The sequence below is a fragment of the Salmo trutta genome, chromosome 3, assembly GCF_901001165.1.
Source record: "Salmo trutta chromosome 3, fSalTru1.1, whole genome shotgun sequence".
Classification (NCBI taxonomy): Eukaryota; Metazoa; Chordata; class Actinopteri; order Salmoniformes; family Salmonidae; genus Salmo; species Salmo trutta.
In genome coordinates this window covers 20,899,824-20,926,792 of record NC_042959.1, presented here as the reverse complement: position 1 = coordinate 20,926,792, position 26,969 = coordinate 20,899,824, and the positions used below count along the sequence as shown (strand labels likewise).

At 42.1% G+C, this 26,969-nt stretch overlaps 3 protein-coding genes and 1 pseudogene across 4 annotated transcripts; 2 read left to right on the top strand and 2 right to left on the bottom strand.

The window, feature by feature from the left end:
• Positions 1 to 1,006: 1,006 nt before the first annotated feature.
• Positions 1,007 to 5,477, bottom strand: LOC115170027 (transcriptional regulator Kaiso). Of its 2 annotated transcripts, none has more exons than XM_029726261.1 (2): positions 4,850 to 5,477; positions 1,007 to 4,122 (listed from the first exon to the last, which is right to left on the bottom strand). In XM_029726261.1, exon 2 carries the CDS (start codon positions 4,118 to 4,120, stop codon positions 2,210 to 2,212), a length of 1,911 nt encoding a protein of 636 aa, XP_029582121.1. In that variant the 5' UTR covers positions 4,121 to 4,122; positions 4,850 to 5,477; the 3' UTR covers positions 1,007 to 2,209. The 2 variants fall into 2 exon arrangements, with proteins under 2 accessions (XP_029582121.1, XP_029582128.1); XM_029726268.1 differs by lacking the exon at positions 4,850 to 5,477 and adding an exon at positions 4,254 to 4,843.
• LOC115164148 (NKAP-like protein) lies at positions 5,476 to 13,633 on the top strand (annotated as a pseudogene).
• A 3,248-nt stretch (positions 13,634 to 16,881) lies between these two features.
• Positions 16,882 to 17,573, bottom strand: ndufa1 (NADH:ubiquinone oxidoreductase subunit A1). Its single transcript, XM_029726249.1, has 3 exons — positions 17,326 to 17,573; positions 17,091 to 17,180; positions 16,882 to 16,979 (listed from the first exon to the last, which is right to left on the bottom strand). The coding sequence occupies exons 1-3, from the start codon at positions 17,425 to 17,427 to the stop codon at positions 16,959 to 16,961; spliced, it is 213 nt and encodes a 70-aa protein (XP_029582109.1). The 5' UTR covers positions 17,428 to 17,573; the 3' UTR covers positions 16,882 to 16,958.
• A 423-nt stretch (positions 17,574 to 17,996) lies between these two features.
• On the top strand, positions 17,997 to 26,918 carry upf3b (UPF3B regulator of nonsense mediated mRNA decay). Its single transcript, XM_029726150.1, has 10 exons — positions 17,997 to 18,276; positions 19,400 to 19,506; positions 19,595 to 19,701; positions 20,276 to 20,374; positions 23,177 to 23,287; positions 23,441 to 23,484; positions 23,589 to 23,777; positions 23,901 to 24,064; positions 24,791 to 25,157; positions 25,379 to 26,918. The coding sequence occupies exons 1-10, from the start codon at positions 18,163 to 18,165 to the stop codon at positions 25,514 to 25,516; spliced, it is 1,440 nt and encodes a 479-aa protein (XP_029582010.1). The 5' UTR covers positions 17,997 to 18,162; the 3' UTR covers positions 25,517 to 26,918.
• Positions 26,919 to 26,969: the final 51 nt, after the last annotated feature.

Below are 26,969 nucleotides of genomic sequence, written 5' to 3'. Positions count from 1 at the left end.
CATTACTATGGGAGTCAGGACAACTACCAGATTCATCCTCCTTCATTACTATGGGAGTCAGGACAACTACCAGATTCATCCTCCTTCATTACTATGGGAGTCAGGACAACTACCAGATTCATCCTTCTTCATTACCATGGGAGTCAGGACAACTACCAGATTCATCCTTCTTCATTACTATGGGAGTCAGGACAACTACCAGATTCATCCTTCTTCATTACTATGGGAGTCAGGACAACTACCAGATTCATCCTTCTTCATTACTATGGGAGTCAGGACAACTACCAGATTCATCCTCCTTCATTACTATGGGAGTCAGGACAACTACCAGATTCATCCTCCTTCATTACTATGGGAGTCAGGACAACTACCAGAATTATCCTTCTTCATTACTATGGGAGTCAGGACAACTACCAGATTCATCCTCCTTCATTACTATGGGAGTCAGGACAACTACCAGATTCATCCTCCTTCATTACTATGGGAGTCAGGACAACTACCAGATTCATCCTTCATTACTATGGGAGTCAGGACAACTACCCGATTCATCCTTCTTCATTACTATGGGAGTCAGGACAACTACCAGATTCATCCTTCTTCATTACTATGGGAGTCAGGACAACTACCAGATTCATCCTCCTTCATTACTATGGGAGTCAGGACAACTACCAGATTCATCCTCCTTCATTACTATGGGAGTCAGGACAACTACCAGATTCATCCTCCTTCATTACTATGGGAGTCAGGACAACTACCAGAATTATCCTTCTTCATTACTATGGGAGTCAGGACAACTACCAGATTCATCCTCCTTCATTACTATGGGAGTCAGGACAACTACCAGATTCATCCTCCTTCATTACTATGGGAGTCAGGACATCTACCAGATTCATCCTTCTTCATTACTATGGGAGTCAGGACAACTACCAGAATTATCCTTCTTCATACTAAAAGGACAGTTATCTCAAGCTATAGATTTCTTCCCTTCTGTGAAATGAGACACACATTGGTTTTGTTTATTTTATTAACATTTGTTCAGCACTAAGACCTAATAAATACATTATTTAAACAAAGAACATTTTCAAATTAAAAAGGTATTTAGCACAATTATGTAGAAGACACCACTGTTAATTTTGTAATTTTTCTTTAAACCATAAAAGCTGGAAGTGCCCTTATTGAGGGACATACTGAAGCAGTATAAAATGTCAAGTTAGCTATACAGTCCAACTCAATTCAACTACATACTGACAAGACAAGACTGGGAAGAAAAAGGAACATGATTCCAATGAGTACTATGATACACTACGTAGGCTAACTTTATACATACAGAGTAGCAGGCAGCTTCGGGCATCCTTGACAGAACATGACTTTTAGAAAGACTGCAAAATATATGGCCAGCATATGAAAAAAAAAAAAGGTCCCAACAAAAGAGTAGACCATATAAGGTAAGTCATGATCAAACCATTTGCCAGGACTTCAATATTTAATGGACATAATTAAATCTTAGGTTTGTGCAACCAATTCAAATACTAAATAATTATTGCAATTGTATTTCCCTTCAACATTGGGCAGAAGTGTTATAATCAACCATTAATTACTGACACAGCAAAACCAGTAATTTGTGCTCATTGCCTTTTCATTTGTGACACAAAAATAATCCAATAGAAAATTGAACAATCCAGATTTAAATCAACACATATGGTATTGAAGCAATGCATCCCATCAATGAGCTGGTATCTGAATCCCTGTGTGCAGAAAGAGCATCATTTCAGTATCATTATTGAATTCCATCAATATCCTGCATCCTGATCCAATCTCTGGTTTGAAAATAAACTGTACATTATCTTCTCAAAGGCATAACATACTTAGCCTTTATTTAAAAAAAAAAAAAACAATAAATACATTTATATGACTAGATTGAGGGTCCTTCTGTTGAACAGCATGAGCACTCCAAAGTTCTTGGAAATATTTACCATTAAAAGGGTCAGTAGAAATAAAATGAAACAATAGACAGTTCAATGATGAGCTTGATAAGAACAAAAGTTATACTACACTCCAGATGGGTTAGCTAGAGCACATAAGAACTTCCTACAAAACAACTGTTGAACATTTGAAAAAGACAACATGGATGACATTTGACATGGACCCAGGAAACAGAATTCGAAAAGAGGACCCCACTGACAAGGCACAGATCGGTGAGCCACCCTGCTCAGTAGGTCTCTGGTATGACAAACTCAAACTCAGACGAGCCTGGGGGAGGTTGGATGGGGTGGCTCCCTGGTCGGTGGGCGTGAGCAGCTGGTCGAGGCTGTGCCTCAGGCTCCACAAATATGTCATCCCAGTTCAACATCTTGCCCTGGGTGGACTGTAACGGTAGTGGGTTGGGCTGCCCCCTTCCAGGGTTAATGTGCTGGATGCTCCCATCCTCTTGGATAATAGGGACCCCTCCTGGATCTGAACCGTCCGTCTCATATGAGTAGGTCTTGAACTGCACCGTTTTGCAAGGGAGCAGGCGGTACAAGTTGTTGTCGGTGTTATCCTTCTGTTTCCTCCCAGACGGGTCTTGGTTGTGGGCCTGTTTGCAGTGAGTTGACAGCAGCTGGTAGTTGATTAACATCTCGTTGCACAGCAGGCACTGGTACCTCCGCTCACCCGTGTGGTGGATCTCGTGTTTCGTCCGGTACTCAGCCAGGGCGAACACCTTGTCACAGTAGTGGCATGGGTACTTCTTCTCCCAAGAGTGGGTGTTGAAGTGGCGCCGGAGGCTCGTCAGGCACACGTAGGGACGCTTACAGACCACGCACACAAAGAAGGTCTTCCCGTCCATGATGAGCTCATAGTGATCTTCATGCTCTGTTTTGGCCTTCTTCTTGCTCGAGGCACCCTGTGGCAGTTGAGAGGTGTTGAAAGGTTGAAGAGGTGTGGCCATCAGAGACCTCTTTGCCCCTCTACTGTTTCTAGAATCTCCCTCCCCGGGATCGTCCTTCATGGGGACAATGTCATATGTGTTCTCCCCGATATTGGCATACACCTTGCAGCCTGGAGAAAGTGAGCCGAGCTCTGAGGCCTTATCTAGTGTGATTGTCTTTTTTGCAGCTGCAGCCGCTTGGGGAATGCTAATGCCTGCCTCGTTGATGAATCCGCCTGGTGACGTCACATCCGAGAGCTTGATCTTTAAGTTGCCCTTTCGAACTAGTGTGACCTGCTTCTTATGGATCCCTATTATCTCTGGGGTTTCTGAGGGCAGGGAGGTGCTGTGGAGTTTGGGGAGGAAAGTGCCAATTCTAGCCGGCGTTGTGGATGTGCTGCAAGACGAGGCTACAGCAGGTGAAGATGGAATATTGGAACTAGTGTCAGGGGACACAATGGGGCTGTTCAGAGGACTGTGGTCTCGCAGGGTCTGAGAGGAGCTGTTGAGATGTGGGGCTGCTTTGACTGTTTTCTCTTGGTCCTTTGTCAAAGCAGGGGGTCTGGCCTCTCCCGGTTGCTTTGTCACAGAGGCTTCCTCTGTTTCAGGTGCATCCAAATCAATGATTTCAGAGGGCTTGCATTTTTTGATGGCGTCCGTTTTGGACACAAACATAATGTCATCGTCTGAGTCCTGATCCGTACTTCGGTCAGTCTGGTTGAACTCCTCTGCAGACAGTGAAAAGGACTCGGTGATAATGGGCATCGTTGGCTCTGTGCTGTTTTTGTCCACAGAGCTCACCTCATTGTTTTCCGTGTCTTTGGACAGGCCAGGTAGGCCCTTGACTTCTGAGAGTGGTACGCCTAGATTCGCAATGAACTTCACCCCCAACATCTGCCCAGCATTGATAAGCTCCTTGAGCATGTCAGAGCGAACGCGGACAATCTTGGAACTGTAAATGTAATTCAGGATTTCCTCAAAGATTTCCGCCTTTATGAAATTCAACTCAATCACCTGTCCAGCCACTGAGAAGAGTTGGTGGAAATAAGTACTCGACGCCGACAATATGTTTTTGTGCGCTCGAAATTTACGGTCCTGTATAATTATGGTGACGTCACAGAACAATCCGTTATTTCGTTGTCTATTCATCGACTTCAGCACCGTTCCTGAATACCGGGTGTCAGTTGCAGAGATCAGCTTTAGGCCCGACATCCCTGTGGGGTGAAGACAAAAATCAACTAATAAATGCATTCACTTAACAGTCATATATCAATATACAAAAATGTCCTCCATCCTAGGTCTTACAGTTCCTTTACTGCCCTATTAGTGGTAAATTGCAAATCACCTGTCACTTCTTGTTGGGTGACCTCATCATGTATTCATAGTAGCTCATTGTTTTAAAGGCAGAGGGAGTCAGCCACCTACCCATTATGCTGGCTGTTGGGGGTGAATAAAATAGTTGGCAAACTAGCTACATTGCTAGCTAACGAGCTAAAGCCATAATTGATCAATAAAAGTCAAGGTCTGTACAAATATTTTTGGGGGAGGAGAGTGAAAACGAATATGCATTGTTTGTAACTTGCCATCTAGCTAACGTTAGCTAGTTAGCCTAACACCATTCACAAATAGAAGGCCGGTCTACACAATAGTCTTGCATGCCAATCACATCTAATATACATTTCAAATAAAAAGCTATTATGGTAGTGATTTAAGGTAGCCTTGTATCTATACAATGTATTATTTTACATTAGGGAAATACGGCTTCATATTGATTGATTATATGAAAATGATCTAGTTTAGCTAGCTATTAACAGAGGTACGGATGTTCCCTTCCTGGTTCGCGGCCTTTTGATAAGAGTTGATCTTCCATCATTACAAAATTATTATATGGGGCCAATATACGATGTTGGTTTCTACAAGTAGCTAACACTTGGTATTTACCTGCAACGCCAAGCCGTATGATTGATGTTTTGTTTCCAAACGAAGTATCGGTAGATGGTTGTAGACAACAAAACGTCAATCTCCTTGTTACCGTCGGTGTGACCTACTGCTAGTTCATGCATGGCCAACAGGAGTCGCAACAACTCTGTGTCAAAATAGTTCCATGTAGCGAGATCTACACATTTGCTGCAGTTCAAACGTTTGAAACTAGATATGTTCAATGGCATTATTTTAGATAATTAATACAGCCCACAATTATTATTTTTTAAGCCAGCGACATTGCTTAAGCGACTGCTAAGTCAGTTCAAGTCTAACGTACTACGCGGAACTAAGAGCATCGTGCTGCATTGTTTCAAGGGGGACCTGTTTACACTCGCACCCCATCATGTACTGTTTCTGAAGCTCGTATATTATCAACAGATTAGGTAGTCGTTTCTGTTTATTCTTTACCAAACTCTTGAATTTAGGATGTTAGTATAAAAAGCGCTAGCTACACCTATGTCCGATCAAGAACAGAGAAGCCCCAGAAGACTACGGAGCAGATCTGGCAGCGGCAGTCGATCTCGCGACTCCAGTCCAGTCTTTGGTCCCATGCCCAAGGCCCCCAAAAATGAAGAAGAGCATAAACTTCCTCGAATATCCGTGATAGAAAGAGAAATGCCAAAAAGTTTCGTACGGAAAACCCCCGCCAGAGGTACAGCAATCAGCGAAGTGGCGGCAGGAATGATGCTCAACGCCAGAAACAAAACGCCTTCATCTCGAGGTAAATGTAGTTCGCGTGCGCAAGTTAATTAGTTACCACTTTGTCTCAGCTGTGTTTACGCACAGCCAGCTAGTTAGCATTGTCTGACTTACACAATCTGACGACAAATTGTTTCGTGAAGTCACTTGATCCCCTACATGCTCAACTTTCGGGGGAGGTTCTCTTCTGCACTGTTCAACCAATCCAGTAAATGTGGAGGAGGAGTTAATTAATCTATTAGGCCTAAGGGGGTGTGGTATATGGCCAATATACCATGGCACAGGGCTGTTCTTATGCGCAACGCAGAGTTCCTGGATACAGGCCTTAACCATAAACCCTTGAGGTGCCTTATTGCTATTATCAACTGGTTGCCAATGTAATTAGAGCAGTAAAAATAAATGTTTTGTCATACCCGTGGTATACGGTCTGATATACCACCCTTAATAATGTTTACATATTTCGCATTACTCATCTCATATGTACATACTGTATTCTATTCTACTGTATCTTAGTCTATGCCGCTCTGACATTGCTCGTCCATATATTAATATATTCTTAATTACATTCCTTTACTTAGATTTGTGTGTATTGTTGTGAATTTGTTATACACTGCTCAAAAAAATAAAGGGAACACTTAAACAACACATCCTAGATATGAATGAAAGAAATAATCTTATTAAATACTTTTTTCTTTACATAGTTGAATGTGCTGACAACAAAATCACACAAAAATAATCAATGGAAATCCAATTTATCAACCCATGGAGGTCTGGATTTGGAGTCACACTCAAAATTAAAGTGGAAAACCACACTACAGGCTGATCCAACTTTGATGTAATGTCCTTAAAACAAGTCAAAATGAGGCTCAGTAGTGTGTGTGGCCTCCACGTGCCTGTATGGCCTCCCTACAACACCTGGGCATGCTCCTGATGAGGTGGTGGATGGTTTCCTGAGGGATCTCCTCCCAGACCTGGACTAAAGCATCCGCCAACTCCTGGACAGTCTGTGGTGCAACGTGGCGTTGGTGGATGGAGCAAGACATGATGTCCCAGATGTGCTCAATTGGATTCAGGTCTGGGGAACGGGCGGGCCAGTCCATAGCATCAATGCCTTCCTCTTGCAGGAACTGCTGACACATTCCAGCCACATGAGGGCTAGCATTGTCTCGCATTAGGAGGAACCCAGGGCCAACCGCACCAGCATATGGTCTCACAAGGGGTCTGAGGATCTCATCTCGGTACCTAATGGCAGTCAGGCTACCTCTGGCGAGCACATGGAGGGCTGTGCGGCCCCCCAAAGAAATACCACCCCACACCATGACTGACCCACCGCCAAACCGGTCATGCTGGAGGATGTTGCAGGCAGCAGAACGTTCTCCACGGCGTCTCCAGACTCTGTCACGTTTGTCACGTGCTCAGTGTGAACCTGCTTTCATCTGTGAAGAGCACAGGGCGCCAGTGGAGAATTTGCCAATCTTGGTGTTCTCTGGCAAATGCCAAACGTCCTGCACGGTGTTGTGCTGTAAGCACAACCCCCACCTGTGGACGTCGTGCCCTCATACCACCCTCATGGAGTCTGTTTCTGACCGTTTGAGCAGACACATGCACATTTGTGGCCTGCTGGAGGTAATTTTGCAGGGCTCTGGCAGTGCTCCTTCTGCTCCTCCTTGCACAAAGGCGGAGGTAGCGGTCCTGCTGCTGGGTTGTTGCCCTCCTACGGCCTCCTCCACGTCTCCTGATGTACTGTCCTGTCTCCTGGTAGCGCCTCCATGCTCTGGACACTACGCTGACAAACCCAGCAAACCTTCTTGCCACAGCTCGCATTGATGTGCCATCCTGGATGAGCTGCACTACCTGAGCCACTTGTGTAGGTTGTAGACTCCGTCTCATGCTACCACTAGAGTGAAAGCACCGCCAGCATTCAAAAGTGACTAAAACATCAGCCAGGAAGCATAGGAACTGAGAAGTGGTCTGTGGTCTCCACCTGCAGAATCACTCCTTAATTGGGGGTGTCTTGCTTATTGCCTATAATTTCCACCTGTTGTCTATTCCATTTGCACAACAGCATGTGAAATGTATTGTCAATCAGTGTTGCTTCTTAAGTGGACAGTTTGATTTCACAGAAGTGTTTTTGACTTGGAGTTACATTGTGTTGTTTAAGTGTTCCCTTTATTTTTTTGAGCAGTATATATTACTTGTTAGATATTACTGCACTGTTGGAGCTAGAAACACAAGCATTTCGCTACACCCACAATAACAACTCCTAAACACGTGTATGTGACCAATAAAATTTGATTTGATTTATAATACATTTTATAAATCAGCTGGTTTGATCCCTGAATGCTGATTGGCTGACAGCCGTGGTATATCAGACTGTATACCACGGGTATGACAAAACATGTATTTTTCTTCCAAAGCTCTCCCTCGTATAGTGGAACAGGTTGAGAGCTTCAAGTTCTTGAGAGCTTCATAGTGTAGCTAATATCAGGCCAGTATGGAGAGAGAAGTAGCTAATATCAGGCCAGTATGGGGAGAGAAGTAGCTAATATCAGGCCAGTATGGGGAGAGAAGTAGCTAATATCAGGCCAGTATGGGGAGAGAAGTAGCTAATATCAGGCCAGTATGGAGAGAGAAGTAGCTACTAGCAGGCCAGTATGGAGAGAGAAGTAGCTACTAGCAGGGTTGGCTAGGTTACTTTCTAAATGTAATTCGTTATCAGTTACCTGTCCAAAATTGTAATCAGTAACGTAACTTTTGGATCACCCAAACTCAGTAATGTAATCTGATTACATGTAGTTACTTTTAGATGACTTTCCCCTTAAGAGGCATTATAAAAAGATACAAATGTATGTTACCAATTGGTTATGTAGGCTTCTTCTCACCCATCGCAAAATAAATGCTGCGCTCATAGAATGGCATGCTTTGAGCACTACTGAATAGTGCTATTTACATGTGAAAAATGAATGCCATATGCAGCATTTGCTGTAGGCCTATTGTTTAAATGTTTTGTTGGTGACACTTTGATATCTTGACACTCCACTTTTTTGGTAAAAAGCTGAGGGATGGGCCTGGAGAAATGTAACCACTCAGATTAATAGACAGAGCTATGGATGCAAGGACTGACCATCCATGATATCAACATTATTGTTTTAACCATGTTATGAGGCTATACAGTGGTTGTTTACATTTACAATGTTTACAAACATTGGCGAAAAACAAGCTTATATTTTGGGTTCTCATGGAGTGTGACAGTTGAACTAAGCTCATGAGGCATTTCTAAGTTATATTCTTCAAGAATCAATGGATATACAGTACGAGTCAAACATTTGGACACCTACTCATTCAAGGGTTTTCTTAATTTTTTAAACTATTTTCTACATTGTAGAATAATAGTTAAGACATCAGAACTATGAAATAACACATGGAATCATGTAGTAACCAAAAAAGTGTTAAACAAATCAAAATATATTTTATATTTGAGATTCTTCAAATTACCACCCTTTGCCTTGATGACAGCTTTGCACACTCTTAGAATTCTCTCAACCTGCTTCACCTGGAATGCTTTTCCAACCGCCATGAAGGAGTTCCCACATATGCTAAGCACTTGTTGGCTGCTTTTCCTTCACTCTGCAGTCCAACTCATCCCAAACCATCTCAATTGGGTTGAAGTCGGGTGATTGTGGAGGCCAGGTCATCTGATGCAGCACTCCATCGCTCTCCTTCTTGATCAAATAGCCATTACAAAACCTGAAGGTGTGTTGGGTCATTGTCCTGTTGAAAAACAAATGATAGTCCCACTAAGCGCAAACCAGATGGGATGGAGTATTGCTGCAGAATGCTGTAGTATTTAATTTTTTTAATTTAACCTTTATTTAACTAGGCAAGTCAGTTAAGAACTAATTCTTATTTACAATGACGGCCTACCAAAAGGTAAAATACCTCCTGCGAGGATGGGGGCTGGGATTAGAGAGACAACACGAGAGAGACAACACAACACTACATAAAGAGAGACCTAAGACAACAACATCCCAAACCATCTCAATTGGGTTGAGGTCGGGTGATTGTGGAGGCCAGGTCATCTGATGCAGCACTCCATCACTCTCATCGTAGCCATGCTGGTTAAGTGTGCCTTGAATTCTAAATAAATCACTGACAGTGTCACCAGCAAAGCACCATCACACCTCCATGCTTCATGGTGGGAACCTGTAATGGAAATTATATGATTAAAGGTTTGACTAAATGATTTCACCCTGAAAATGTATAACTGAGTGATTATAATGTAAATGTACTAATGTGTGTGAGTAGACTGTTTAAGACTAAGACACTGTTACTATTTCAAAATTAACAGGGCATAGTTGATAGGACGACCTTGTGAAAGGAACAGGAAAATGGGCCTCCCTAAGTTAGGGAGGGGAACAACTGCCCGAAAACGGCTAGGCTGGCAAAAGATAAGGAGACAGGTGGTCTGTGTACAGTGGAAAAATACAGCCGCCTAAAGTGGGGTGGAGTTCTCTACTGATGCAAGTTCATTTGTATAACGAAATGTGTAATATAAAAGGCTGAGTGCATTGTATGGATTTTAGAGCTCTCGTAAATAAACATTCTGATCATTGTAGGCTGGGTCTCAGTCTGTTTCTTTCCACCGGAACCTTACACCTTCTGGTATACAAACTGAGTAGTTTAATTGGAGTTTGGTTTAAGAACATTGATAACTTAATTCCCGTAACAGAACCACATATGCGCAGATCATCAGTTCACCTACTCTGCTTCTCACAAAGACACAACGATTGGAAACAAAAATCTCAAATTTGGAATCATCAGACCAAAGGACAGATCTCCACTGGTCTAATGTCCATTGCTCGTGTTTCTTGGCCCAAGCAAGTCTCTTCTTTATTATTGGTGGCCTTAAGTAGTGGTTTCTTTGCAGCAATTTCACCATGAAGGCCTGATTCACGCAGTCTCCACTGAAAAGTTGATGTTGAGATGTGTCTGTTGAACTCTGTGAAGCATTTATTTGGGCTGCAATCTGAGGTGCAGTTAATTCGAGTTAACTTATCCTCTGCAGCAGAGGTAACTCTGGGTCTTCCTTTCCTGTGGCGGTCCTCTTAAGAGCCAGTTTCATCATAGCGCTTGATATTTTTTATGACTGCACTTGAAGAGATTTTCCGGATTGACTGACCTTCGTGTCTTAAAGTAATGATGAACTGTCATTTCTCTTTGCTTATTTGAGCTGTTCTTGCCATAATATGGACATGGTATTTTACCAAATAGGGTTATCTTCTGTATTTCACCCCTACCTTGTCACAACACAACTGATTGGCTCAAACGCATTAAGAAAGAAAGAAATTCCACAAATTAACTTTTATCAAGTCACACCTGTTAATTGGAATGCATTCCAGTTGAATACCTCATGAAGCTGGTTGAGAGAATGCCAAGAGTGTGCAACGCTGTCATCAAGGCAAAGGGTGGCTACTTTGAAGAATATAAAATATATTTTAATTTGTTTAACACTTTTTTGGTTACTCCATGTGTCCATATGTGTTATTTCATAGTTTTGATGTCTTCGCTATTATTCTACACTCCCAAGTCCCACTTTCAGCAGACAAGTTTCAAATTCTCGCAGAAGTTTCTAGCCAAAAGCATGGAATAGCTAGCTGGACTGAACCGAATCCGTTCCTCCCCACTCAACTCTTGCTGCACGACAAATGTCATACATTTTGGGCAACAGGTGTGTCAGTATAGCCTTGGCAGAGGCTAGCTCTGGACTAAGTGGATTCTAGGCTATTGGAACTTGTACATGCTGTGTCTCTAGCCTAGGACCATAATTGGTCATCACTCAATTGGTCACAAGGTTTAATGTATTTCTTGTATATTTCTAATTATATGAATTTCATTCCAGGCGGCTACAAGAGAGGGAGAGAATTGGTGAACTTGGATCACCTGAGGTCTGGGGCTATTCACCAAGAGTAATGGCGCTAGAGTAAGTTATTCTTATGCATCTTATTGAACTAATCAAGTACAGGATCATGAAGAGTTGGGCTATACACACCAACTATCAAATTATCAAAATTTAGATCATTTTGTGACCTTTTCCAATAAGTTCTGATGACCATTCACCAGTTGAAGAGGATGTGAAAAACAGAGGCTCAGATTCAAGCTCATCAGGTGAGTGTGCTGAATTATCTACTGTAGTAGTCTTTATAATAATCTTTCTATGAAAGTCTGCCCTGAGTTAGCCTATATCTGAATGAATGACATGCATCGACTAGTCAAGAACAAAGTGGAAACTGGGAATTCTATATTATGTAGTAAGTCAAATGTATGTTCTGATTACACCCTTGAATTGGGGAGAGATCAAGACAAGTGCACTCTAATTCGTAGACGATAAGAAGAAGTCGGACTCTGGTGTTGAGAAGTGTTTTACCTTAAAAAAGGTTAAATTCAATTACAAAGGCTGCTTGTCAGGCTAAGTTTATTTCACCCTCTAATGTTGTTTTATTTCAGACGAGGAAGTGGAAAAAGTAGAAAAAGAATAGCAAAAAGTAAATTAATCTACATTCTACCTCTAGTCAACCGTCCATAACATAAATACATGACATACCGATACACTACAGCATTTTCCTTAACCGTGTTTTGTTTTCTCTTCACAGGTCAAAGAAGTCCAAGAAGAAGAAGACTATGAAGAACCGCAAGCAGTCAGCGAGCGGGGATCTGTGGGTGGAGAGGACCTGCATCGACGAACACATGGTGGGCCCAGAGGCCCCACTCACCCACCTGTCCCAGGACGACAAGCCTCTCGAGTAAGTATGCATAGAGTAATCTTTCTCACATTCAATAATCTACTTTGTGCTGTGGCTGGGGTTATGCAATAGCAAAGTTATGGAAACAATTTGAAATTCCTCTCAGATGTTGTTATGAAATTATAATAACTTTATTACCACGTTTTATTATAACTTTAGAGATGTTAATAGCTTACTATTGTTAACATTATAAGGGATACTCCACACTGTCTACAATTCTTGACAGTAGTTAATCATATTGTAATTATGTGGCATTAAGTAGAAAACAAAGCCAGGGTCATATTCATTAGTGCACACTGTAGCAAAATGTTTTGCACTTTAATAGAATGGTTTGTGATGGAAAACGAAAACCAGCATTTCTTATTGGACACATTCAGGTAGACCAGTTTGTTTCTTAGTGAATATGACCCAAGCGCCTTAATTTTAGTGTGCTGCTAGGTACATACAACTTGCTTCCACAGTTTGTAATGACATTACCACACTATATTCAGCTTTTAAAATGCAGCTCTATTCTTTTTTTTATTATCAATGAATGGCTGATTTATTGATTTACATCATTTTTCTCTTTCCCTCTAGTTTTGGTCATGCCCTGCTGCCAGGTTCAGGGTGCCGCTATGGCAGACTATGTGAAAGCAGGCAAGCGTATTCCAAGAAGAGGTGAAATCAGGTTGACTAGTGACGAAATCGCAACCTTTGAGATGTCTGGCTTCGTGATGAGCAGTAGCAGGTACATTACTACTCTTCTGTTTTCATTTGGACATTTTCAATATTTCATCCAATTTTACACATTTGGTTGACTGCTTTGTAACGCTCATTGCAATTTTGTAACCCCCAGACATCGTCGTATGGAGGCTGTGTGTCTGAGAAAGGAAAACCAGATCTACAGTGTGGATGAAAAGAGAGCCTTGGCATCCTTCAACCAGGAGGAAAGAGGGCGAGCAAAATCCTCTCCAGCTTCAGAGAAATGGTGTACAGGAAAACTAAAGGCAAAGAGGACAAATGAGCCTTTTCGTTCCTCCCCTTTCGGGAACTTTCAGCTTCGGATAACTTTTTCTCCCAACATTATCTTTCGTTGTGTTTATTTTCTCATCGTTTCATGATTTGAGAATGTTATTTTTTTCCTCTTTGTATTGGGAATTAGGCTTATATTACTTATATTTTAAAGCATCTCTGACACAGTGGACTATTTTGTTTATTTAGAAAGTAGTCAATTGAATATTGGAAAGTGCTTGTTTGTCACAAAGCAAACGTATTCAAAGACGAGCACAAGACTGGACCATGCAGATGTATGGTGTATAGATTTGGAGACCCATCCGGAGAGCCATTTTGTATTGGGCTATTACAATATTGTGCATCCTAACATACACTTAGTGTACAAAACATTAGGAACACCTGCTCTTTCCATGACATAGACTGACCAGGTGAATCCAGGTTAAGGCTATGATCCCTTATTGATGTCACTTGTTAAATCCACTTCAATCAGTGTAGAGGAAGAGACCGGTTAATGAAGGATTTTTAAGCCTTGAGACAATTGAGTTACGGAATGTGTATGTGTACCATTCAGAGGGTGAATGGGAAAGACAAAAGATTGCAGTGCCTTTGAACGGGGAATGGTAGTAGGTGCCAAGCGCACTGGTTTTTGTGTCAAGAACTGCAACGCTGCTGGGTTTTTCACGCTCAACAGTTTCCTGTGTGTATCTACACCCGTTGAATATGGCCGCCACCCAAAGGACATCCAGCTAACTTGACACAACTGTGGGAAGCATTGGAGTCAACATGGGCCAGCATCCCTGTGGTACGCTTTCGACACCTTGTAGAGTCCATGCCCGTTGAATTGAGGCTGTTCTTTGGGCAAAAGGGGGTGCAACTCAATATTAGGAAGGTGTTCCTAATGTTTTGTACACTCATTGTAAATCAAATCCAATCCATCCCAGAAACGTCTACCTATGTAACGTTTAACGTAGGAAACGTGTATGTAATATCACACATTACATGTTCAGAATTAATAAATCATAAAAAAATAGTGGGGCTTTATGTAATAGGTCAATTTAGTTCATGTTTAAAATGAGGTTGGATTTTTCTCTGGGAAATAAATTATATACTGAACAAAAATATAAACGCAACATGCAACAATTTCAACGGTTTTACTGAGTTACAGTTCAAATAAGGAAATTGAAATAAACTAATTAGGCCCTGATCGATGGATTTCACGTGACTGGGCAGGGGTGCAGCCAAAACTCCTGATTGGGTGGGCCTGGCTCCCAAGTGGGCATAGACCCACCCACTTGGGAGCCAGGCCCACCCAATCAGGAGTTTTTCCCACAAAAGGGCTTTATTACAGACAGAAATACTCTTCAGTTTCATCAGCTGTCCGGGTGGCTGGTCTGACGATCCTGCAGGTGAAGAAGCTGGATGTGGAGGTCCTGGGCTGGCGTGGTTACACGTGGTCTGCAGTTGTGAGGCCGGTTGGACGTACTGCCAAATTCTCTAAAATGACGTTGGAGGTGGCTTATAGTAGAGACATGAACATTACATTCTCTGGCAACAGCTCTGGTGGACATTAACGCAGTCACCATGCCAATTACACACTCCCTCAAAACTTATGAGATCTGTGGCATTGTGCTGTGACAAAACTGCACATTTTAGAGTGTAATGATCATGCTATTTAATTAGCTTTTTGATATGCCACACCTGTCAGGTGGATGGCTTATCTTGACAAAGGGGAAATGCTCACTAACAGGGATGTGTGCATAAACGTAAGAGAAGTAAGCTTTTGGTGCTTATGGAAAATGATTGGGATCTTTTATTTCAGCTCATGAAATGAAACATGGGACCAAAATGTTACATGCTGTGTTTTATATTTTTGTTCAGTATAGATTATTATGTTCTATCTTGATCAAAATGTTTCATCTTTTATCATTCTAAACCTTGATGCCAAGGAGCTGTGCATTTATTTAACAGGCATTGGCCTCAGTCATTACAAATAGTCTGTCTAGACTGGAAGAATTGTAATGCTTTGGCACGATGTGCTTTAGGAAGCCGAAGGAAATTGGGGTCAATATTGCAAATGTCTCTATTAAGTATCATACGGTTTCGTTCGCTGTAGCCCAACTGCTGGAAAAGGCCTAGCACTGAAAACCAAACCAAGCCATTAATCTTGTAAACAACATTTAAATGTTTGGTGGTAAAAGACCAGTTCATGGTTTTACCCTACAATAATCAAATTTGTTTTGCTATATTTGTACAGAATTAGTGTATCTCTGTACATAGGCCACTGGTGGTGTTGCATTTCAAGGAAACCGTAAGGGGGAGATGTATGAGAAAAGATACTTTATATGGAAACTCTCAGCCAAAGCATAGGCCAACAGAGATTATTAGAAGGGTTACTGTGCAGAACAAACTTATGATGTCCTTGAAATTCAATACCACCAGTCTCTTATGTACAGAGATGGCACAATGCTGAGTGTATGGTAGATTTGTAGATCAGTGTGTCTGTGGAGCAGGTTACTTAGGGTGAGTTTGTAAATTGAATCTGGAGTGCAAGATTGCAACTCAGAGTGCGCTCGTAAATTCAGTGTGTTGTCAGATTGTTCGTTATTCAGAGCGTTTCGCTCAGAGTGTGTGCACTGGATGCTCTGGTGGAGGAGTAGGGTTGAGCCGAGCGTTCTGACCTCACAACAGCAGTCAAGCATCCAAGCTGTCTAGCTTGATAGCTACTTCCAGACAAATTACAGAAAATCTGACTGACCATTTGACTACCCATAGCAGAACTGGTTAAGTTGTTTTCATGTTATCCTGAGCACTTGTGACTGTAACGGTGCTGCTGGCAACAATTTAATGCCGACGTTTACTGACACCGGCCATATTCAACGGGTTTTGAGCGTTCGTAAATTCATCAGTTATTCTGCGCTCTAGCACACTCAAAAGTGCTCTGAAATCAGAGTAGATAGCCAGAGTGAATTTATGAACGCACCCTTAAGCCAATCCTTGAATGCAATGATAGGCTGTGTTCCAGGACATCTTTGATGCAGTCATGTTGCACAGATTTTCAGATATCATTATGCTTTGAGAATACTGAATGTGATTCCTTTCAAGTGTTTAACATCTCAGGAACCACATATGTGCATCATGACTGCAGTAAAGACGACCTGGTACGTGCCCAGTCAAGCAACTAGGGTCATCTAGAACCATACATCAGAAGGACATAACATGTTATGAATATCAGTCACAGGAGGTTGGTGGCACCTTAGTTGGGGCTTGTGGTAATGGCTGGAGTGGAATGGTATCAAATACATGGTTTGCATGTGTTTGATGCCCTTCGCTCCAGCCATTATTATTAGCTGTCCTCCCCTGATATCAGTGAATAGGAGCAATTCCTTAGGAGCCATAGAAAGTAGTTACAAATTGTCTATTGAATACATTCAAATCTCTGTAAACCTGATGTGTTATTTCATAAGGTTTTCATCAGCAGTAACTACACAAAGAAACTGGTTAATTCAGACAATACATAACTTTATTAATGTACAACGAATTCTGACAGAAATCCATTCTATAGGTGAGATCTGGGATCAGTGGATATTCTCAAGTCCCTGTAAAGAAGAGAAAGATTTAGGTAGGCCTAAGTAATGCCTGACAGACACTAATAATATAACGTTACAGTACTTCGTTATTGCATAAACGTGAATTCATTGCCTGTTTACCTTCGATTTGTAATACAAATCCACTCCTGACACACGTCTGTCTCTCTCCATCAGATACCACTGATATGGAACCCGGGCGATTCTCTTTTCCTAAAGTCAAAGAGAAGAAGTGTTAGCATAGCTAATTTAGTATATAGAACTAGCTAATGGTATTACTTCAACCAGTTCAAAACTTCACATTTAGCTAGCTAGCTATTGCAGTCATTCAACACATCGGTAAGCAAATATCTCTCACCTTCCCCCCGTTGGTGAGTTTGTGGATCTGTGCAGTGAAAACCCCAGGAAGGATGAGACAAACAGTCATGACTCCGAGACCGGGAAGAATTTCGTACCACATAGCTGCAATGTGGGTGACGCAAGTGACAAAGGCGTTTATTTGTCAGACACGCCAAATACGACAGTTTATTTTGCTAACTTGCTAACAAAATGTCGATCGACCTGAAAAGTTCACGGTCATCCGTTCAATTCCGGAAGCGGAAGAGAGGCCCAACTCGGTGGTCTCCCTCCAAGCAGGTGACGTTTTTTCGATGTTTCGCCCACCAAGCAAGGAGTGTTTCAATGGAGGTCAATGAGTGTCGAATTTGCTCCCCCCCCAAAATAATGGCTTATTTGCTACGTGAGGTTTATTTGATCGAATATAAGTTTCGTGATGCTTAAGTTGTTACGAGTGTACTGATATAAGTAGGACACGTAACATCCCGGCAACTGTGAGAAAAACAATTTATATCGGAGATGTCTCGAAATAGCTATGCATATTCGTGTTACGAGGTCAGTAGCATCGCATCTCAATTGAATACAGGCAGTTGACGTCAACAACCCTCGTCGAATATTAAAGCATGATTACAATAATGAGATGTATCCACCAATCCAAAGAAAGGATAGGCGGGAGCTAGATAGCCCGCCGTGCCGCTTTGTGGACAACGGCTCCCATTGTTAGGGCGTAGAGAGATGTATCTTGTCAGTATATCCATAATCTTTGGTCTCCCAAAAGCCAATCAACAATCGTTAGCAAACAAGCAAGTAAAAAAAGTTGATACAGGACTGTAGATTGCAACAGGTTTATGGTATAACGATGAAAGAGGACAAGGAAAACACTCGTCCGATTGAGAAAATTATGGAGATAAAATGCGAAGATACTGAAAAAACGGAGAAGCCAAAGCCGGAGAAGAAAGAAGCAATGACGAAGGTACGCCAGCTAACAACATTAGCCACCTAGCTAGCTAAGGCAAAATAGCTAATGTTAGCTAGCTACATGGATTTCACTAGGCTAGCTACTCCTGTATTGCTGGCAAGCTAGCTAGTAGAGCTGGCGTGATTAACCTTTGTAATTGAACTTGGTTAACGTTAGCTAGCTTTTGAATGTCGCATATTGAAGAGATGTTTAAGTTATACTGAAGAAAAATAGAAACGCAACAATTTCATTGATTTTACTGAGTTACAGTTCATATGAGGAAATCGGTCAAATTAAATGAATTCATTAGGCCCTAATGGATTGCACATGACTGGGTATACATATGTATTTGTTGGTCACATACGCCTTAAATGGGCCTCGATCTCCCAACGGTATTTTTGTGCATTAAAATTGCCTTCAATAAAATGCATGTGTTTGTTGTCCGTAGTTTATGCCTGCCCATACCATAACCCCACCGCCATTATGGGGCACTCTATTAACAACGTTGACATGAAACCGCTTGCCCACACAACGCCATACACGTGGTCTGCGGTTGTGAGGCTGGTTGGACATAATGCCAAATTCTCTAAAACAACTTTAGAGGCAGTTTATGGCAAATGTAATATTAATTTCTCATCTGGTAACAGCTCTGGTGGACATTCCTGCAGTCAGCATGCCAATTGCATGCTCCCTCAACTTGAGATATCTGTGGCTTTGTGACATCTGCACATTTTAGTGGCCTTTTATTGTCCCCAGCACGAGGTGCACCTGTGTAATGATCATGCTGTTTAGTCTGTTTCTTGATATGCCACACCTGTCAGGTTGATGGATTATCTTGGCAAAGCAGAAATGCTCACTAAAAGGGATGTAAATACATTTGTGCGCAAACAGAGAAATAAGGACATGTTTTTTTTGTGCGTATGGACCATTTCTGGGATCTTTTTCAGCTCATGAAACATGATACCAACACTTTACGTGTTGCGTTTATATTTTTGTTATGTGTATTTAGCTAGTGAGCCTGCTAACTTAACCAATACTTAGCTAAAAACCAACGCTGCTATTTTAACCATCTGGCTTTGAAGGCTCGGATATTCAGTTGATAAGTTGGCTAACATTTGAGTGTCTTGTTTTTCCACAGATCATTATCCGACGTCTGCCTCCTAGCATAACCAAGGAGGAACTGGAGGATCAATTGCAGCCACTTCCAGAAGTGGACTACCTCGAATTTTTCTCCAATGACAGCAGGTGCATATAGTCTGCTGTTGATTACCATTGTCTGTCAGAATCACATATTTGGTACCCTGGTTACTTACTTAGCTTTTCTCCTGTACAGCATGTACCCCCACGTCTTCGCCAGAGCATACATCAACTTCAAGAATCAGGAAGATATTGTCCTTTTCAGAGACCGGTTTGATGGATATGTGTTCATTGATAATAGAGGTGTGATTCATTTCAGTTCATTAAAAGATTGGCGTTTTAGGCCTCCCGAGTGGCGCAGTGTTCTAAGGCACTGCAGTGCTAGCTGTGCCACTAGATATCCTGGTTGCAGTCCAGGCTCTGTCGCAGCCGGCCACGACCGGGAGACCCATGGGGCCCAGCGTCGTCTGGGTTAGGGGAGGGGTTGGCTGGCAGGGAGGTTCTTGTCCCATCGCGCAGTAGAGACTCCTGTGGCGGCCCGGGCGCAATGCATGCTGACACTGTCGCCAGGTGCACGGTGTTTCCATACGACACATTGGTGCGGCTGGCTTCCGGGTTAAGCGGGCATTGTGTCAAGAAGCAGTGCAGTGCGGCTCGGCTGGGTTGTGTTTCGGCTCTCGACCTTCGCCTCTCCCGAGTCCGTACGGGAGTTGCAGCGATGGGACAAGACTAACTACCAATTGGATACCACGAAATTGGGGAGAAAAAGGGGTAAAAAATTAAGATTGACATCTAATAAGAACCACACAATATAAGCCTACATTGCAGCAACTTCTGAGTGAATTGTGTATTAGTGTTGCCCCTTTGTTTTCAACAGGGCAGGAGTATCCAGCTATTGTTGAATTTGCTCCTTTTCAAAAGATTGCCAAAAAAAGGAGTAAGAAAAAGGATGCCAAAAGTGGAACAATCGATGAAGGTGAAAATGTTACATTAGTCATTATATGGTTGGTTGCAATTGCATACCATGTACAATGCATTTGGATATAGACCCCTTGACCTTTTGCACGTTTTGTGTTACAGCCTTATTCTAAAATGTATTAAAATAAAAAATATGTAATCAACTACACACAATACCCCATAATGACAAAGTGAAAACAGGTTTTTAGTAATGTTTGCAAACACCTTATTTACATAAGTATTCAGACCCTTTGCTATGAGACTTGAGCTCAGGTGCATCCTGTTTCATTTTACATTTTACATTTTAGTAATTTAGCAGACGCTCTTATCCAGAGCGACTTACAGTAGTGAATGCATACATTTCATAATTTTTTTTCTCCGTACTGGTCCCCCGTGGGAATCAAACCCACAACCCTGTCATTGCAAACACCATGCTCTACCAACTGAGCCACACGGGACTGAGCCACACGTTTCCATTGATCATCCTTGAGATGTTTCTATAACTTGATTGGAGTCCACCTGTGGTAAATTCAACTGATTGGACATGATTTGGAAAGGCACACACCTGTCTACATAATGTCCCACAGTTGGAAGTGCATGTCAGAGCAAAAACAAAGCTGTGAGGTTGAAGGATTTGTCTGTAGAGCTCAGAGGCAAGATTGTGTCGAGGCACAGATCTGGGGAACGGTACAAAAATGCCTACAACATTGAAGGTCCCCAAGAACACAGTGGCCTCCATTATTCTTAAATGGAAGAAATTTGGAACCATCAAGGCTCTTCCTAGAGCTGGCCGCCCAGCCAAACTGAGTAATCGTGGGAGAAGGGCCTTGGTCAGGGAGGTGACCAAAAACACAATGGTTACTCTGACAGAGCTCCAGAGTTCCTCTGTGGAGATGGTTGTCCTTCTGGAAGGTTCTTCCATCTCGGCAGCACTCCACCAATCAGGCCTTTATGGTGGAGTGGCCAGACGGAAGCCAGTCCTCAGTAAAAGGCACATGACAGCCCGCTTTGAGTTTGCCAAAAGGTACCTAAAGGACTCTCAGACCGTGAGAAACAAGATTCTCGGGTCTGATGAAACCAAGCTTGTACTCTGGCCTGAATGCCAAGCGTCATGTCTGGAGGAAACCTGGCACCATCCCTACGGTGAAGCATGGTGGTGGCTGCATCATGCTGTGGGGATGTTTTTCAGCGGCAGGGACTGGAAGACTAGTCAGGATTGAGGGAAAGATGAACGGAGCAAAGTACAGAGAGATCCTTGATGAAAACCTGCTCCAGAGCGCTCAGGATCTCAGACTGGGGCGAAGGTTCACCTTCCAACACAACGACCCTAAGCACACAGCGAAGACAATGCAGGAGTGGCTTCAGGACATGTCCTTGAGTGACCCAGCCAAAACCTGGACTTGAACCCGATTTTTTTTTTTTTTTATTTTTTTTTAACATCTCTGGAGAGACCTGAAAATAGCTGTGCAGCGACGCTCCCCATTCAACCTGACAGAGCTTGAGAGGATCTGCAGATAAGAATGGGAGCTACTCCCCAAATACAGGTGTGCCAAGCTTGTAGTGTCATACCCAAGAAGGCTTGAGGCTGTAATCGCTGCCAAAGGTTCTTCAACAAAGTACTGAGTTAAGGTTCTGAATATTTTCCAAATGCACCGAACAAAATTATTAACTTAATATGTAAAGTTTTGTTCCCATGTTTTTATGGGCTGAAATAAAAGACCCCAGAACGTATTTAGCTCAAGTTTTGTGCACACATTTGTTTACATCCCCATTACTGAGTATTTCTCTTTTGCCAAGATAATCCATCCACCTAATGTGTAGCATATCAAGAAGCTAACCACGCCAGCCCATGACCTTCACATCCGGCTTCTTCATCTGCGAGATCGTCTGAGACCAGCCACCCGGACAGATGATGAAACTGTTTGCACAAGTTGTCAAACTGTCTCAGGGAAGCTCATCTGTGTGCTCGTCATCCTCACCAGGGTCTTCACCTGACTGCAGTTCGGCATCGTAACCAACCGCAGTGGGAAAATGCTCACCTTCAATGGCACGTTTGAGAAGTGTGCTCGTCACAGGTGAATCCCGGTTTCAACTGTACTGGGCAAATGGCGTCGCGTGTGCGAGCGTTTTTGCTGATGTCAACGTTGTTTACAAAGTGCCCTGTGGTGGTGGGGTTATGGTATGGGCAGGCATAAACTACGAACAATGAACACAATTGCATTTTATCGATGGCAATTTGAATGCACAGGCATACCGTGATGAGATCCTGATGCCCATTGTCAGCATGATAATGCGTGGCCCCATGTCGCAAGGATCTGTCCTCAATTCCCGGAAGCTGAAAATGTCCTTTCTTCCAATGACCTGCACACGCACCAGAAATGTCACCCATTGAGAATGTTTGGGATGCTCTGGATTGATGTGTACGATAGCGTGTTCCAGTTCCCGCCAATATCTAGCAACTTTGCACAGCCATTGACGAGTGGTACAACATTTCACAGGCCACAATCAGCCTGATCAACTCTATGCAAAGGAGATGTCATGCTGCATGAGGCAAATGGTGGTCACACCAGACACTGACTGGTTTTCTAATCCACGCCCCTACCATTTTTTTAAAAGGTATCTGTGACCAACAGATGCATATCTGTATTCCCAGTCATGTGAAATTCATAGATTAGGGCCTAATGGATTTATTTCAATTCACTGATTTCCTTATATGAACTGTAACTCAATTAAAATCTTTGAAATTGTTGCATTTTAATATTTTTGTTCAGTGTAGATCCTCTAGCTGTAATGTCCCACTGAGACACTGTTTGTTCTTTAGATGCTGACTACAAGAAATTCCTGGAGATTTATAATGGTGATGATGAAAAGTTTACATCCACTCCTGAGACTCTACTGGAGGAAATAGAGGCTAAAACAAAGGAGCTAGTAGGTATGTAAACATGGCGGTTAACATTTTCTGGTTCCATTTGGTTGAAATCCAAGCCAGTTGAAACACGCTAGATGAGTGTTAATGTGAGATCAAGTAATCTGCCAAAGGGGTATTTCAGTAATAGATGATTTTGCTTATTTTCTCCGCCTTTAGCTAAGAAAACGACTCCCCTCTTGGACTTCTTGAAGAACAAACAGGTATGTATAGCCAGTTTGGAATCTATGTATTTTAGCTGTGCTTCTCTTGCATGGTATATGAGGCTGGACAGACTATTCATGTGGCGTTGACTGCTGGTGGTCAGAGAATCCGTGAGGAAAAGAAAGAGGAGAGGAGAAGACGAGAGCTAGAACGGAAGCGCCAGCGGGACGAGGAACGTCGGAAGTGGAGGGAGGAGGACAGGAGGAAGCGCAAAGAAGCAGAGAAGTTTAAGAAAGGAGACAAATCTGCAGAGAAGGATAAAGACCAGGCAAAGGAGGAGCCAAAAATCAAGGTATGGAAAGGAGGAATCCTTTGAAACTACTCAACTGCGTGATGATACAGGGGATCCCGAATCGATTGTAGCAGAATAACAGACTGCTTTTTTCATGTTGGTAATGCGTTTGTCTCTGTTCAGCTCCTGAGAAAACCAGACCGGGGAGATGACGTGGATGTGGAAAAGCCTAAAGAGAAGTCAAAGAAACCTGAGAAGGACAAGATGAAAGACGACAGAGCTCCTGGGGGTTCTGATATGAAGAAGCGCCAAAACCATGAAACCAGGGAGGATAGGGGATCACGGAAGTAAGTTGTCCCTGCATTTTTTTTTTTTAGCTGTTACAGGTCTTTAAAATCTCTACAGGATAGGTGTGTGTGTGTGTGTGTGTGTGTGTGTCCCTGCGCAATGGTTGAGCTAATGTGATTAGGATGAGGTTGTAGGTAACAAAAAAAATCCCAGGGCATAGACATATCTGATATGGGCAGAAAGATTAACAAGAATTTAAGCTAACGGCACTGTCCAATTTACAATAGCTATTACAGTGAATGAATACCATGCTATTGTTTGAGAAGAGTGCACAATTATGAACTTAAATGTAGTAATAAACCTTTTAGACACATTTTGGCAGTCATGATAAAACGTTTAACAGATATGCAATGGTTCATTGGATCAGTCAAAAACTTTTCATACACTGCTGCCATCTAGTGGCCAAAATCCAAATTGCGCCTGGGCTGGAATAATACATTATGGCCTTTCTCTTGCATTTTTTTGTACCATCTTTCAAATGCATGTTTTTTAATTTGAATTATCTTTTACCAGATCTAATGTGTTATTCTCCTAAATTAATTTCACATTTCCACAAACTTCAGTGTTTCCTTTCAAATGGAATCAATAATATGCATATCCTTGCTTCAGGTCCTAAGCTACAGGCAGTTAGATTTGGCTATTTCATTTTAGGCGAAAATTTGAAAAAAAGGGTCAGATCCTTAAGGCTTATATTTTATTCATGTTAATGTGTTTGTCTTTCACAGAGCTGATGAAGATGGTCACAAAGAGGGACATAGAGATGGACACAAAGACTTCAGAGAGCGAGACGTAGAAAGATACAGGGACCGAGAACGAGACAGGGAGAGGGAACGGCGGCAGAAAGAGAAGGAGCGCATCAGACGACAGGATGAGGATCGACGAAGGAGGAGGGAACGACACGACGGAGAGAACTCGTACAGAAAGCGAGAAGACGAAGGGAAAAAGGAGAAAGGGGATCGTGTCTGGGAAAAGAGAAAGGGCGAGAATGCAGGAGACTCTGTAAGCCATACTTCAAGCCATACCGATAAGCCTAAAAAGTCAGAAGAAACACTGAGGGAGGAGAAAGCTAAAAGAGATCGTTTAAGAAACAAGGTAGTAACTTCAGTCTTTGTTGGAATGTAGTCAAATATACATTTTTCTGTATCAATCAATAATTCTGACCTGATGTTTTGACTTTGGGTAATCGGGATACTTTTTATTATTTTTATACCATTTTCTTCTGATTACCTATGTTGATCTGATCACATTCTTGAATACTTTTGTCAATGTTTTTTGTCTCTTAACCATAGTTATTTTATTCCCTTGTGCATCAGGATCGGCCTGCCATTCAGCTTTACCAGCCAGGTGCTAGGAACCGAGGAGCTCGAGGTGGTGGAGGAGCAGAATCTCATGCTGGGGAGAGAAAGTCAGAAAGTGAGAGCAAGAGATCCCAAGAGAAGGGAGATGAATGATTAAAAAAATGACCACAAATAAAGAATGATAAAACGAGTGAGGAGAGGGAGAGAGATTTGCTCTGAGCCAAGCAAACTGGTGCCAGAGAGGCTCCTGCAGAGCCACATCCCGTCCTCCCACTCACAACCAGAGGCAGGGATGTGACCATGGTGCCCCCCTCAGTGCCTGAATGTGCCCCTCTTAGTTTTGTTTCTGAAGAAAATCAAGGGAAAGTTAGCACTTCCTTTTAATGTTTGCGAGAGTTTGATTAAAGGGCACAACGAGACAAAGCCAAAGCTTTCTAGGACCACATGAATTTTAAGTGACCTTACTACAGTATTGGTACACAGTCTGTGCTACACAGTTGCAAAGCACGGTTCCTATATTGAATAGGCTTTCACCCTGATTGGTTGTGTATTCTCTTTTTATCACATATAATACAACATTCTCTACTTTCGGAACAGTATAGGAGATTACTGATTTAAAGATATCCTGTTGCATCTATTAAAATCTATTTTGTTAACTGTTAGGCATATTTTAGGTTTATACTCTGTACATTTAAGGAGCGACTGCCTTTAAAAAGCAACGAATCCCTTTGAAGATGGCCTACGTGGCATCGATATGAGTCAAACAGTTATTCTAGTGTCAAAATGGACAACGTGTAAATTGGATACATTTGGTCATAAAGTCAGTCTCGTCTATAACGGGTAAATTAAGGTTTGGGTTTTTGTTTGACGACCATTTGCCCACTAACATGGGGTGAACAGCTGCAGTAATTGCGATTTATCCAATAGCATAGACAGTGAGACAGACCTGCCCAGCAGCGCCAACATCGTTTGCGTAAGACAACACCTTGTGGATTTTGTTTTTTTTTTTTTACTTGAGAGATACTGCACCAAACACCTTAGACGTAAAATCGCGCAACTGAAACATCCTCGGAAAAAACTCTTAAAATCTGTTATTAATTTATGTTACGTTAGATTCATTCTGGGGATATTGAGTTGGTGAAATAGGCATCCGCGTCTACAGTGTCATGGGGACAAACAATCAAACACGTATACAAGACTGATATCTAGTTTTTCAAATAAGCAACAGAAATAGTCTGTACAGGTAACAAAACAATAATACAATATTAAGTTATATTATTTCACCGATTCGGGAGAATGAAATAGCCATTTCATTGTACATATTAAACTGAGCAATGCCTTGATTTGAGACTACATGGAACCCCCAATGGGTGACTATTAACTTTAACCTGTGGCCTTCCCCGTCATACATATATGCATCTTCATACATAAACAATGCTACTGTATGGTTAACAAAATTCGAATTGGAATAAACATTTTCTGTTTCTTTCATAATTGATGTAGCCTTGCTAAACACAGTGAAAAATGACCGAAATAAATAATGTTTTGATCTAAATTGTGTATGGGATTTATTCATTATTCCAGATTGGTATGTACTGTAAATAGT

What these genes read in the sequence shown, in the direction of transcription:
- LOC115170027 (XM_029726261.1), bottom strand. Translation starts at nt 4,120, where the DNA reads ATGTCGGGCCTAAAGCTGATCTCTGCAACTGACACCCGGTATTCAGGA.
- ndufa1 (XM_029726249.1), bottom strand. Translation starts at nt 17,427, where the DNA reads ATGTGGTACGAAATTCTTCCCGGTCTCGGAGTCATGACTGTTTGTCTC. An exon ending in AACTCACCAACGGGGGGAAG is followed by an intron (nt 17,181 to 17,325) that starts GTGAGAGATATT and finishes CTTTGACTTTAG; the next exon opens with GAAAAGAGAATCGCCCGGGT. An exon ending in ATTTGTATTACAAATCGAAG is followed by an intron (nt 16,980 to 17,090) that starts GTAAACAGGCAA and finishes TCTTCTTTACAG; the next exon opens with GGACTTGAGAATATCCACTG.
- upf3b (XM_029726150.1), top strand. Translation starts at nt 18,163, where the DNA reads ATGAAAGAGGACAAGGAAAACACTCGTCCGATTGAGAAAATTATGGAG. An exon ending in AGAAAGAAGCAATGACGAAG is followed by an intron (nt 18,277 to 19,399) that starts GTACGCCAGCTA and finishes GTTTTTCCACAG; the next exon opens with ATCATTATCCGACGTCTGCC. An exon ending in AGGAGGAGCCAAAAATCAAG is followed by an intron (nt 23,778 to 23,900) that starts GTATGGAAAGGA and finishes GTCTCTGTTCAG; the next exon opens with CTCCTGAGAAAACCAGACCG.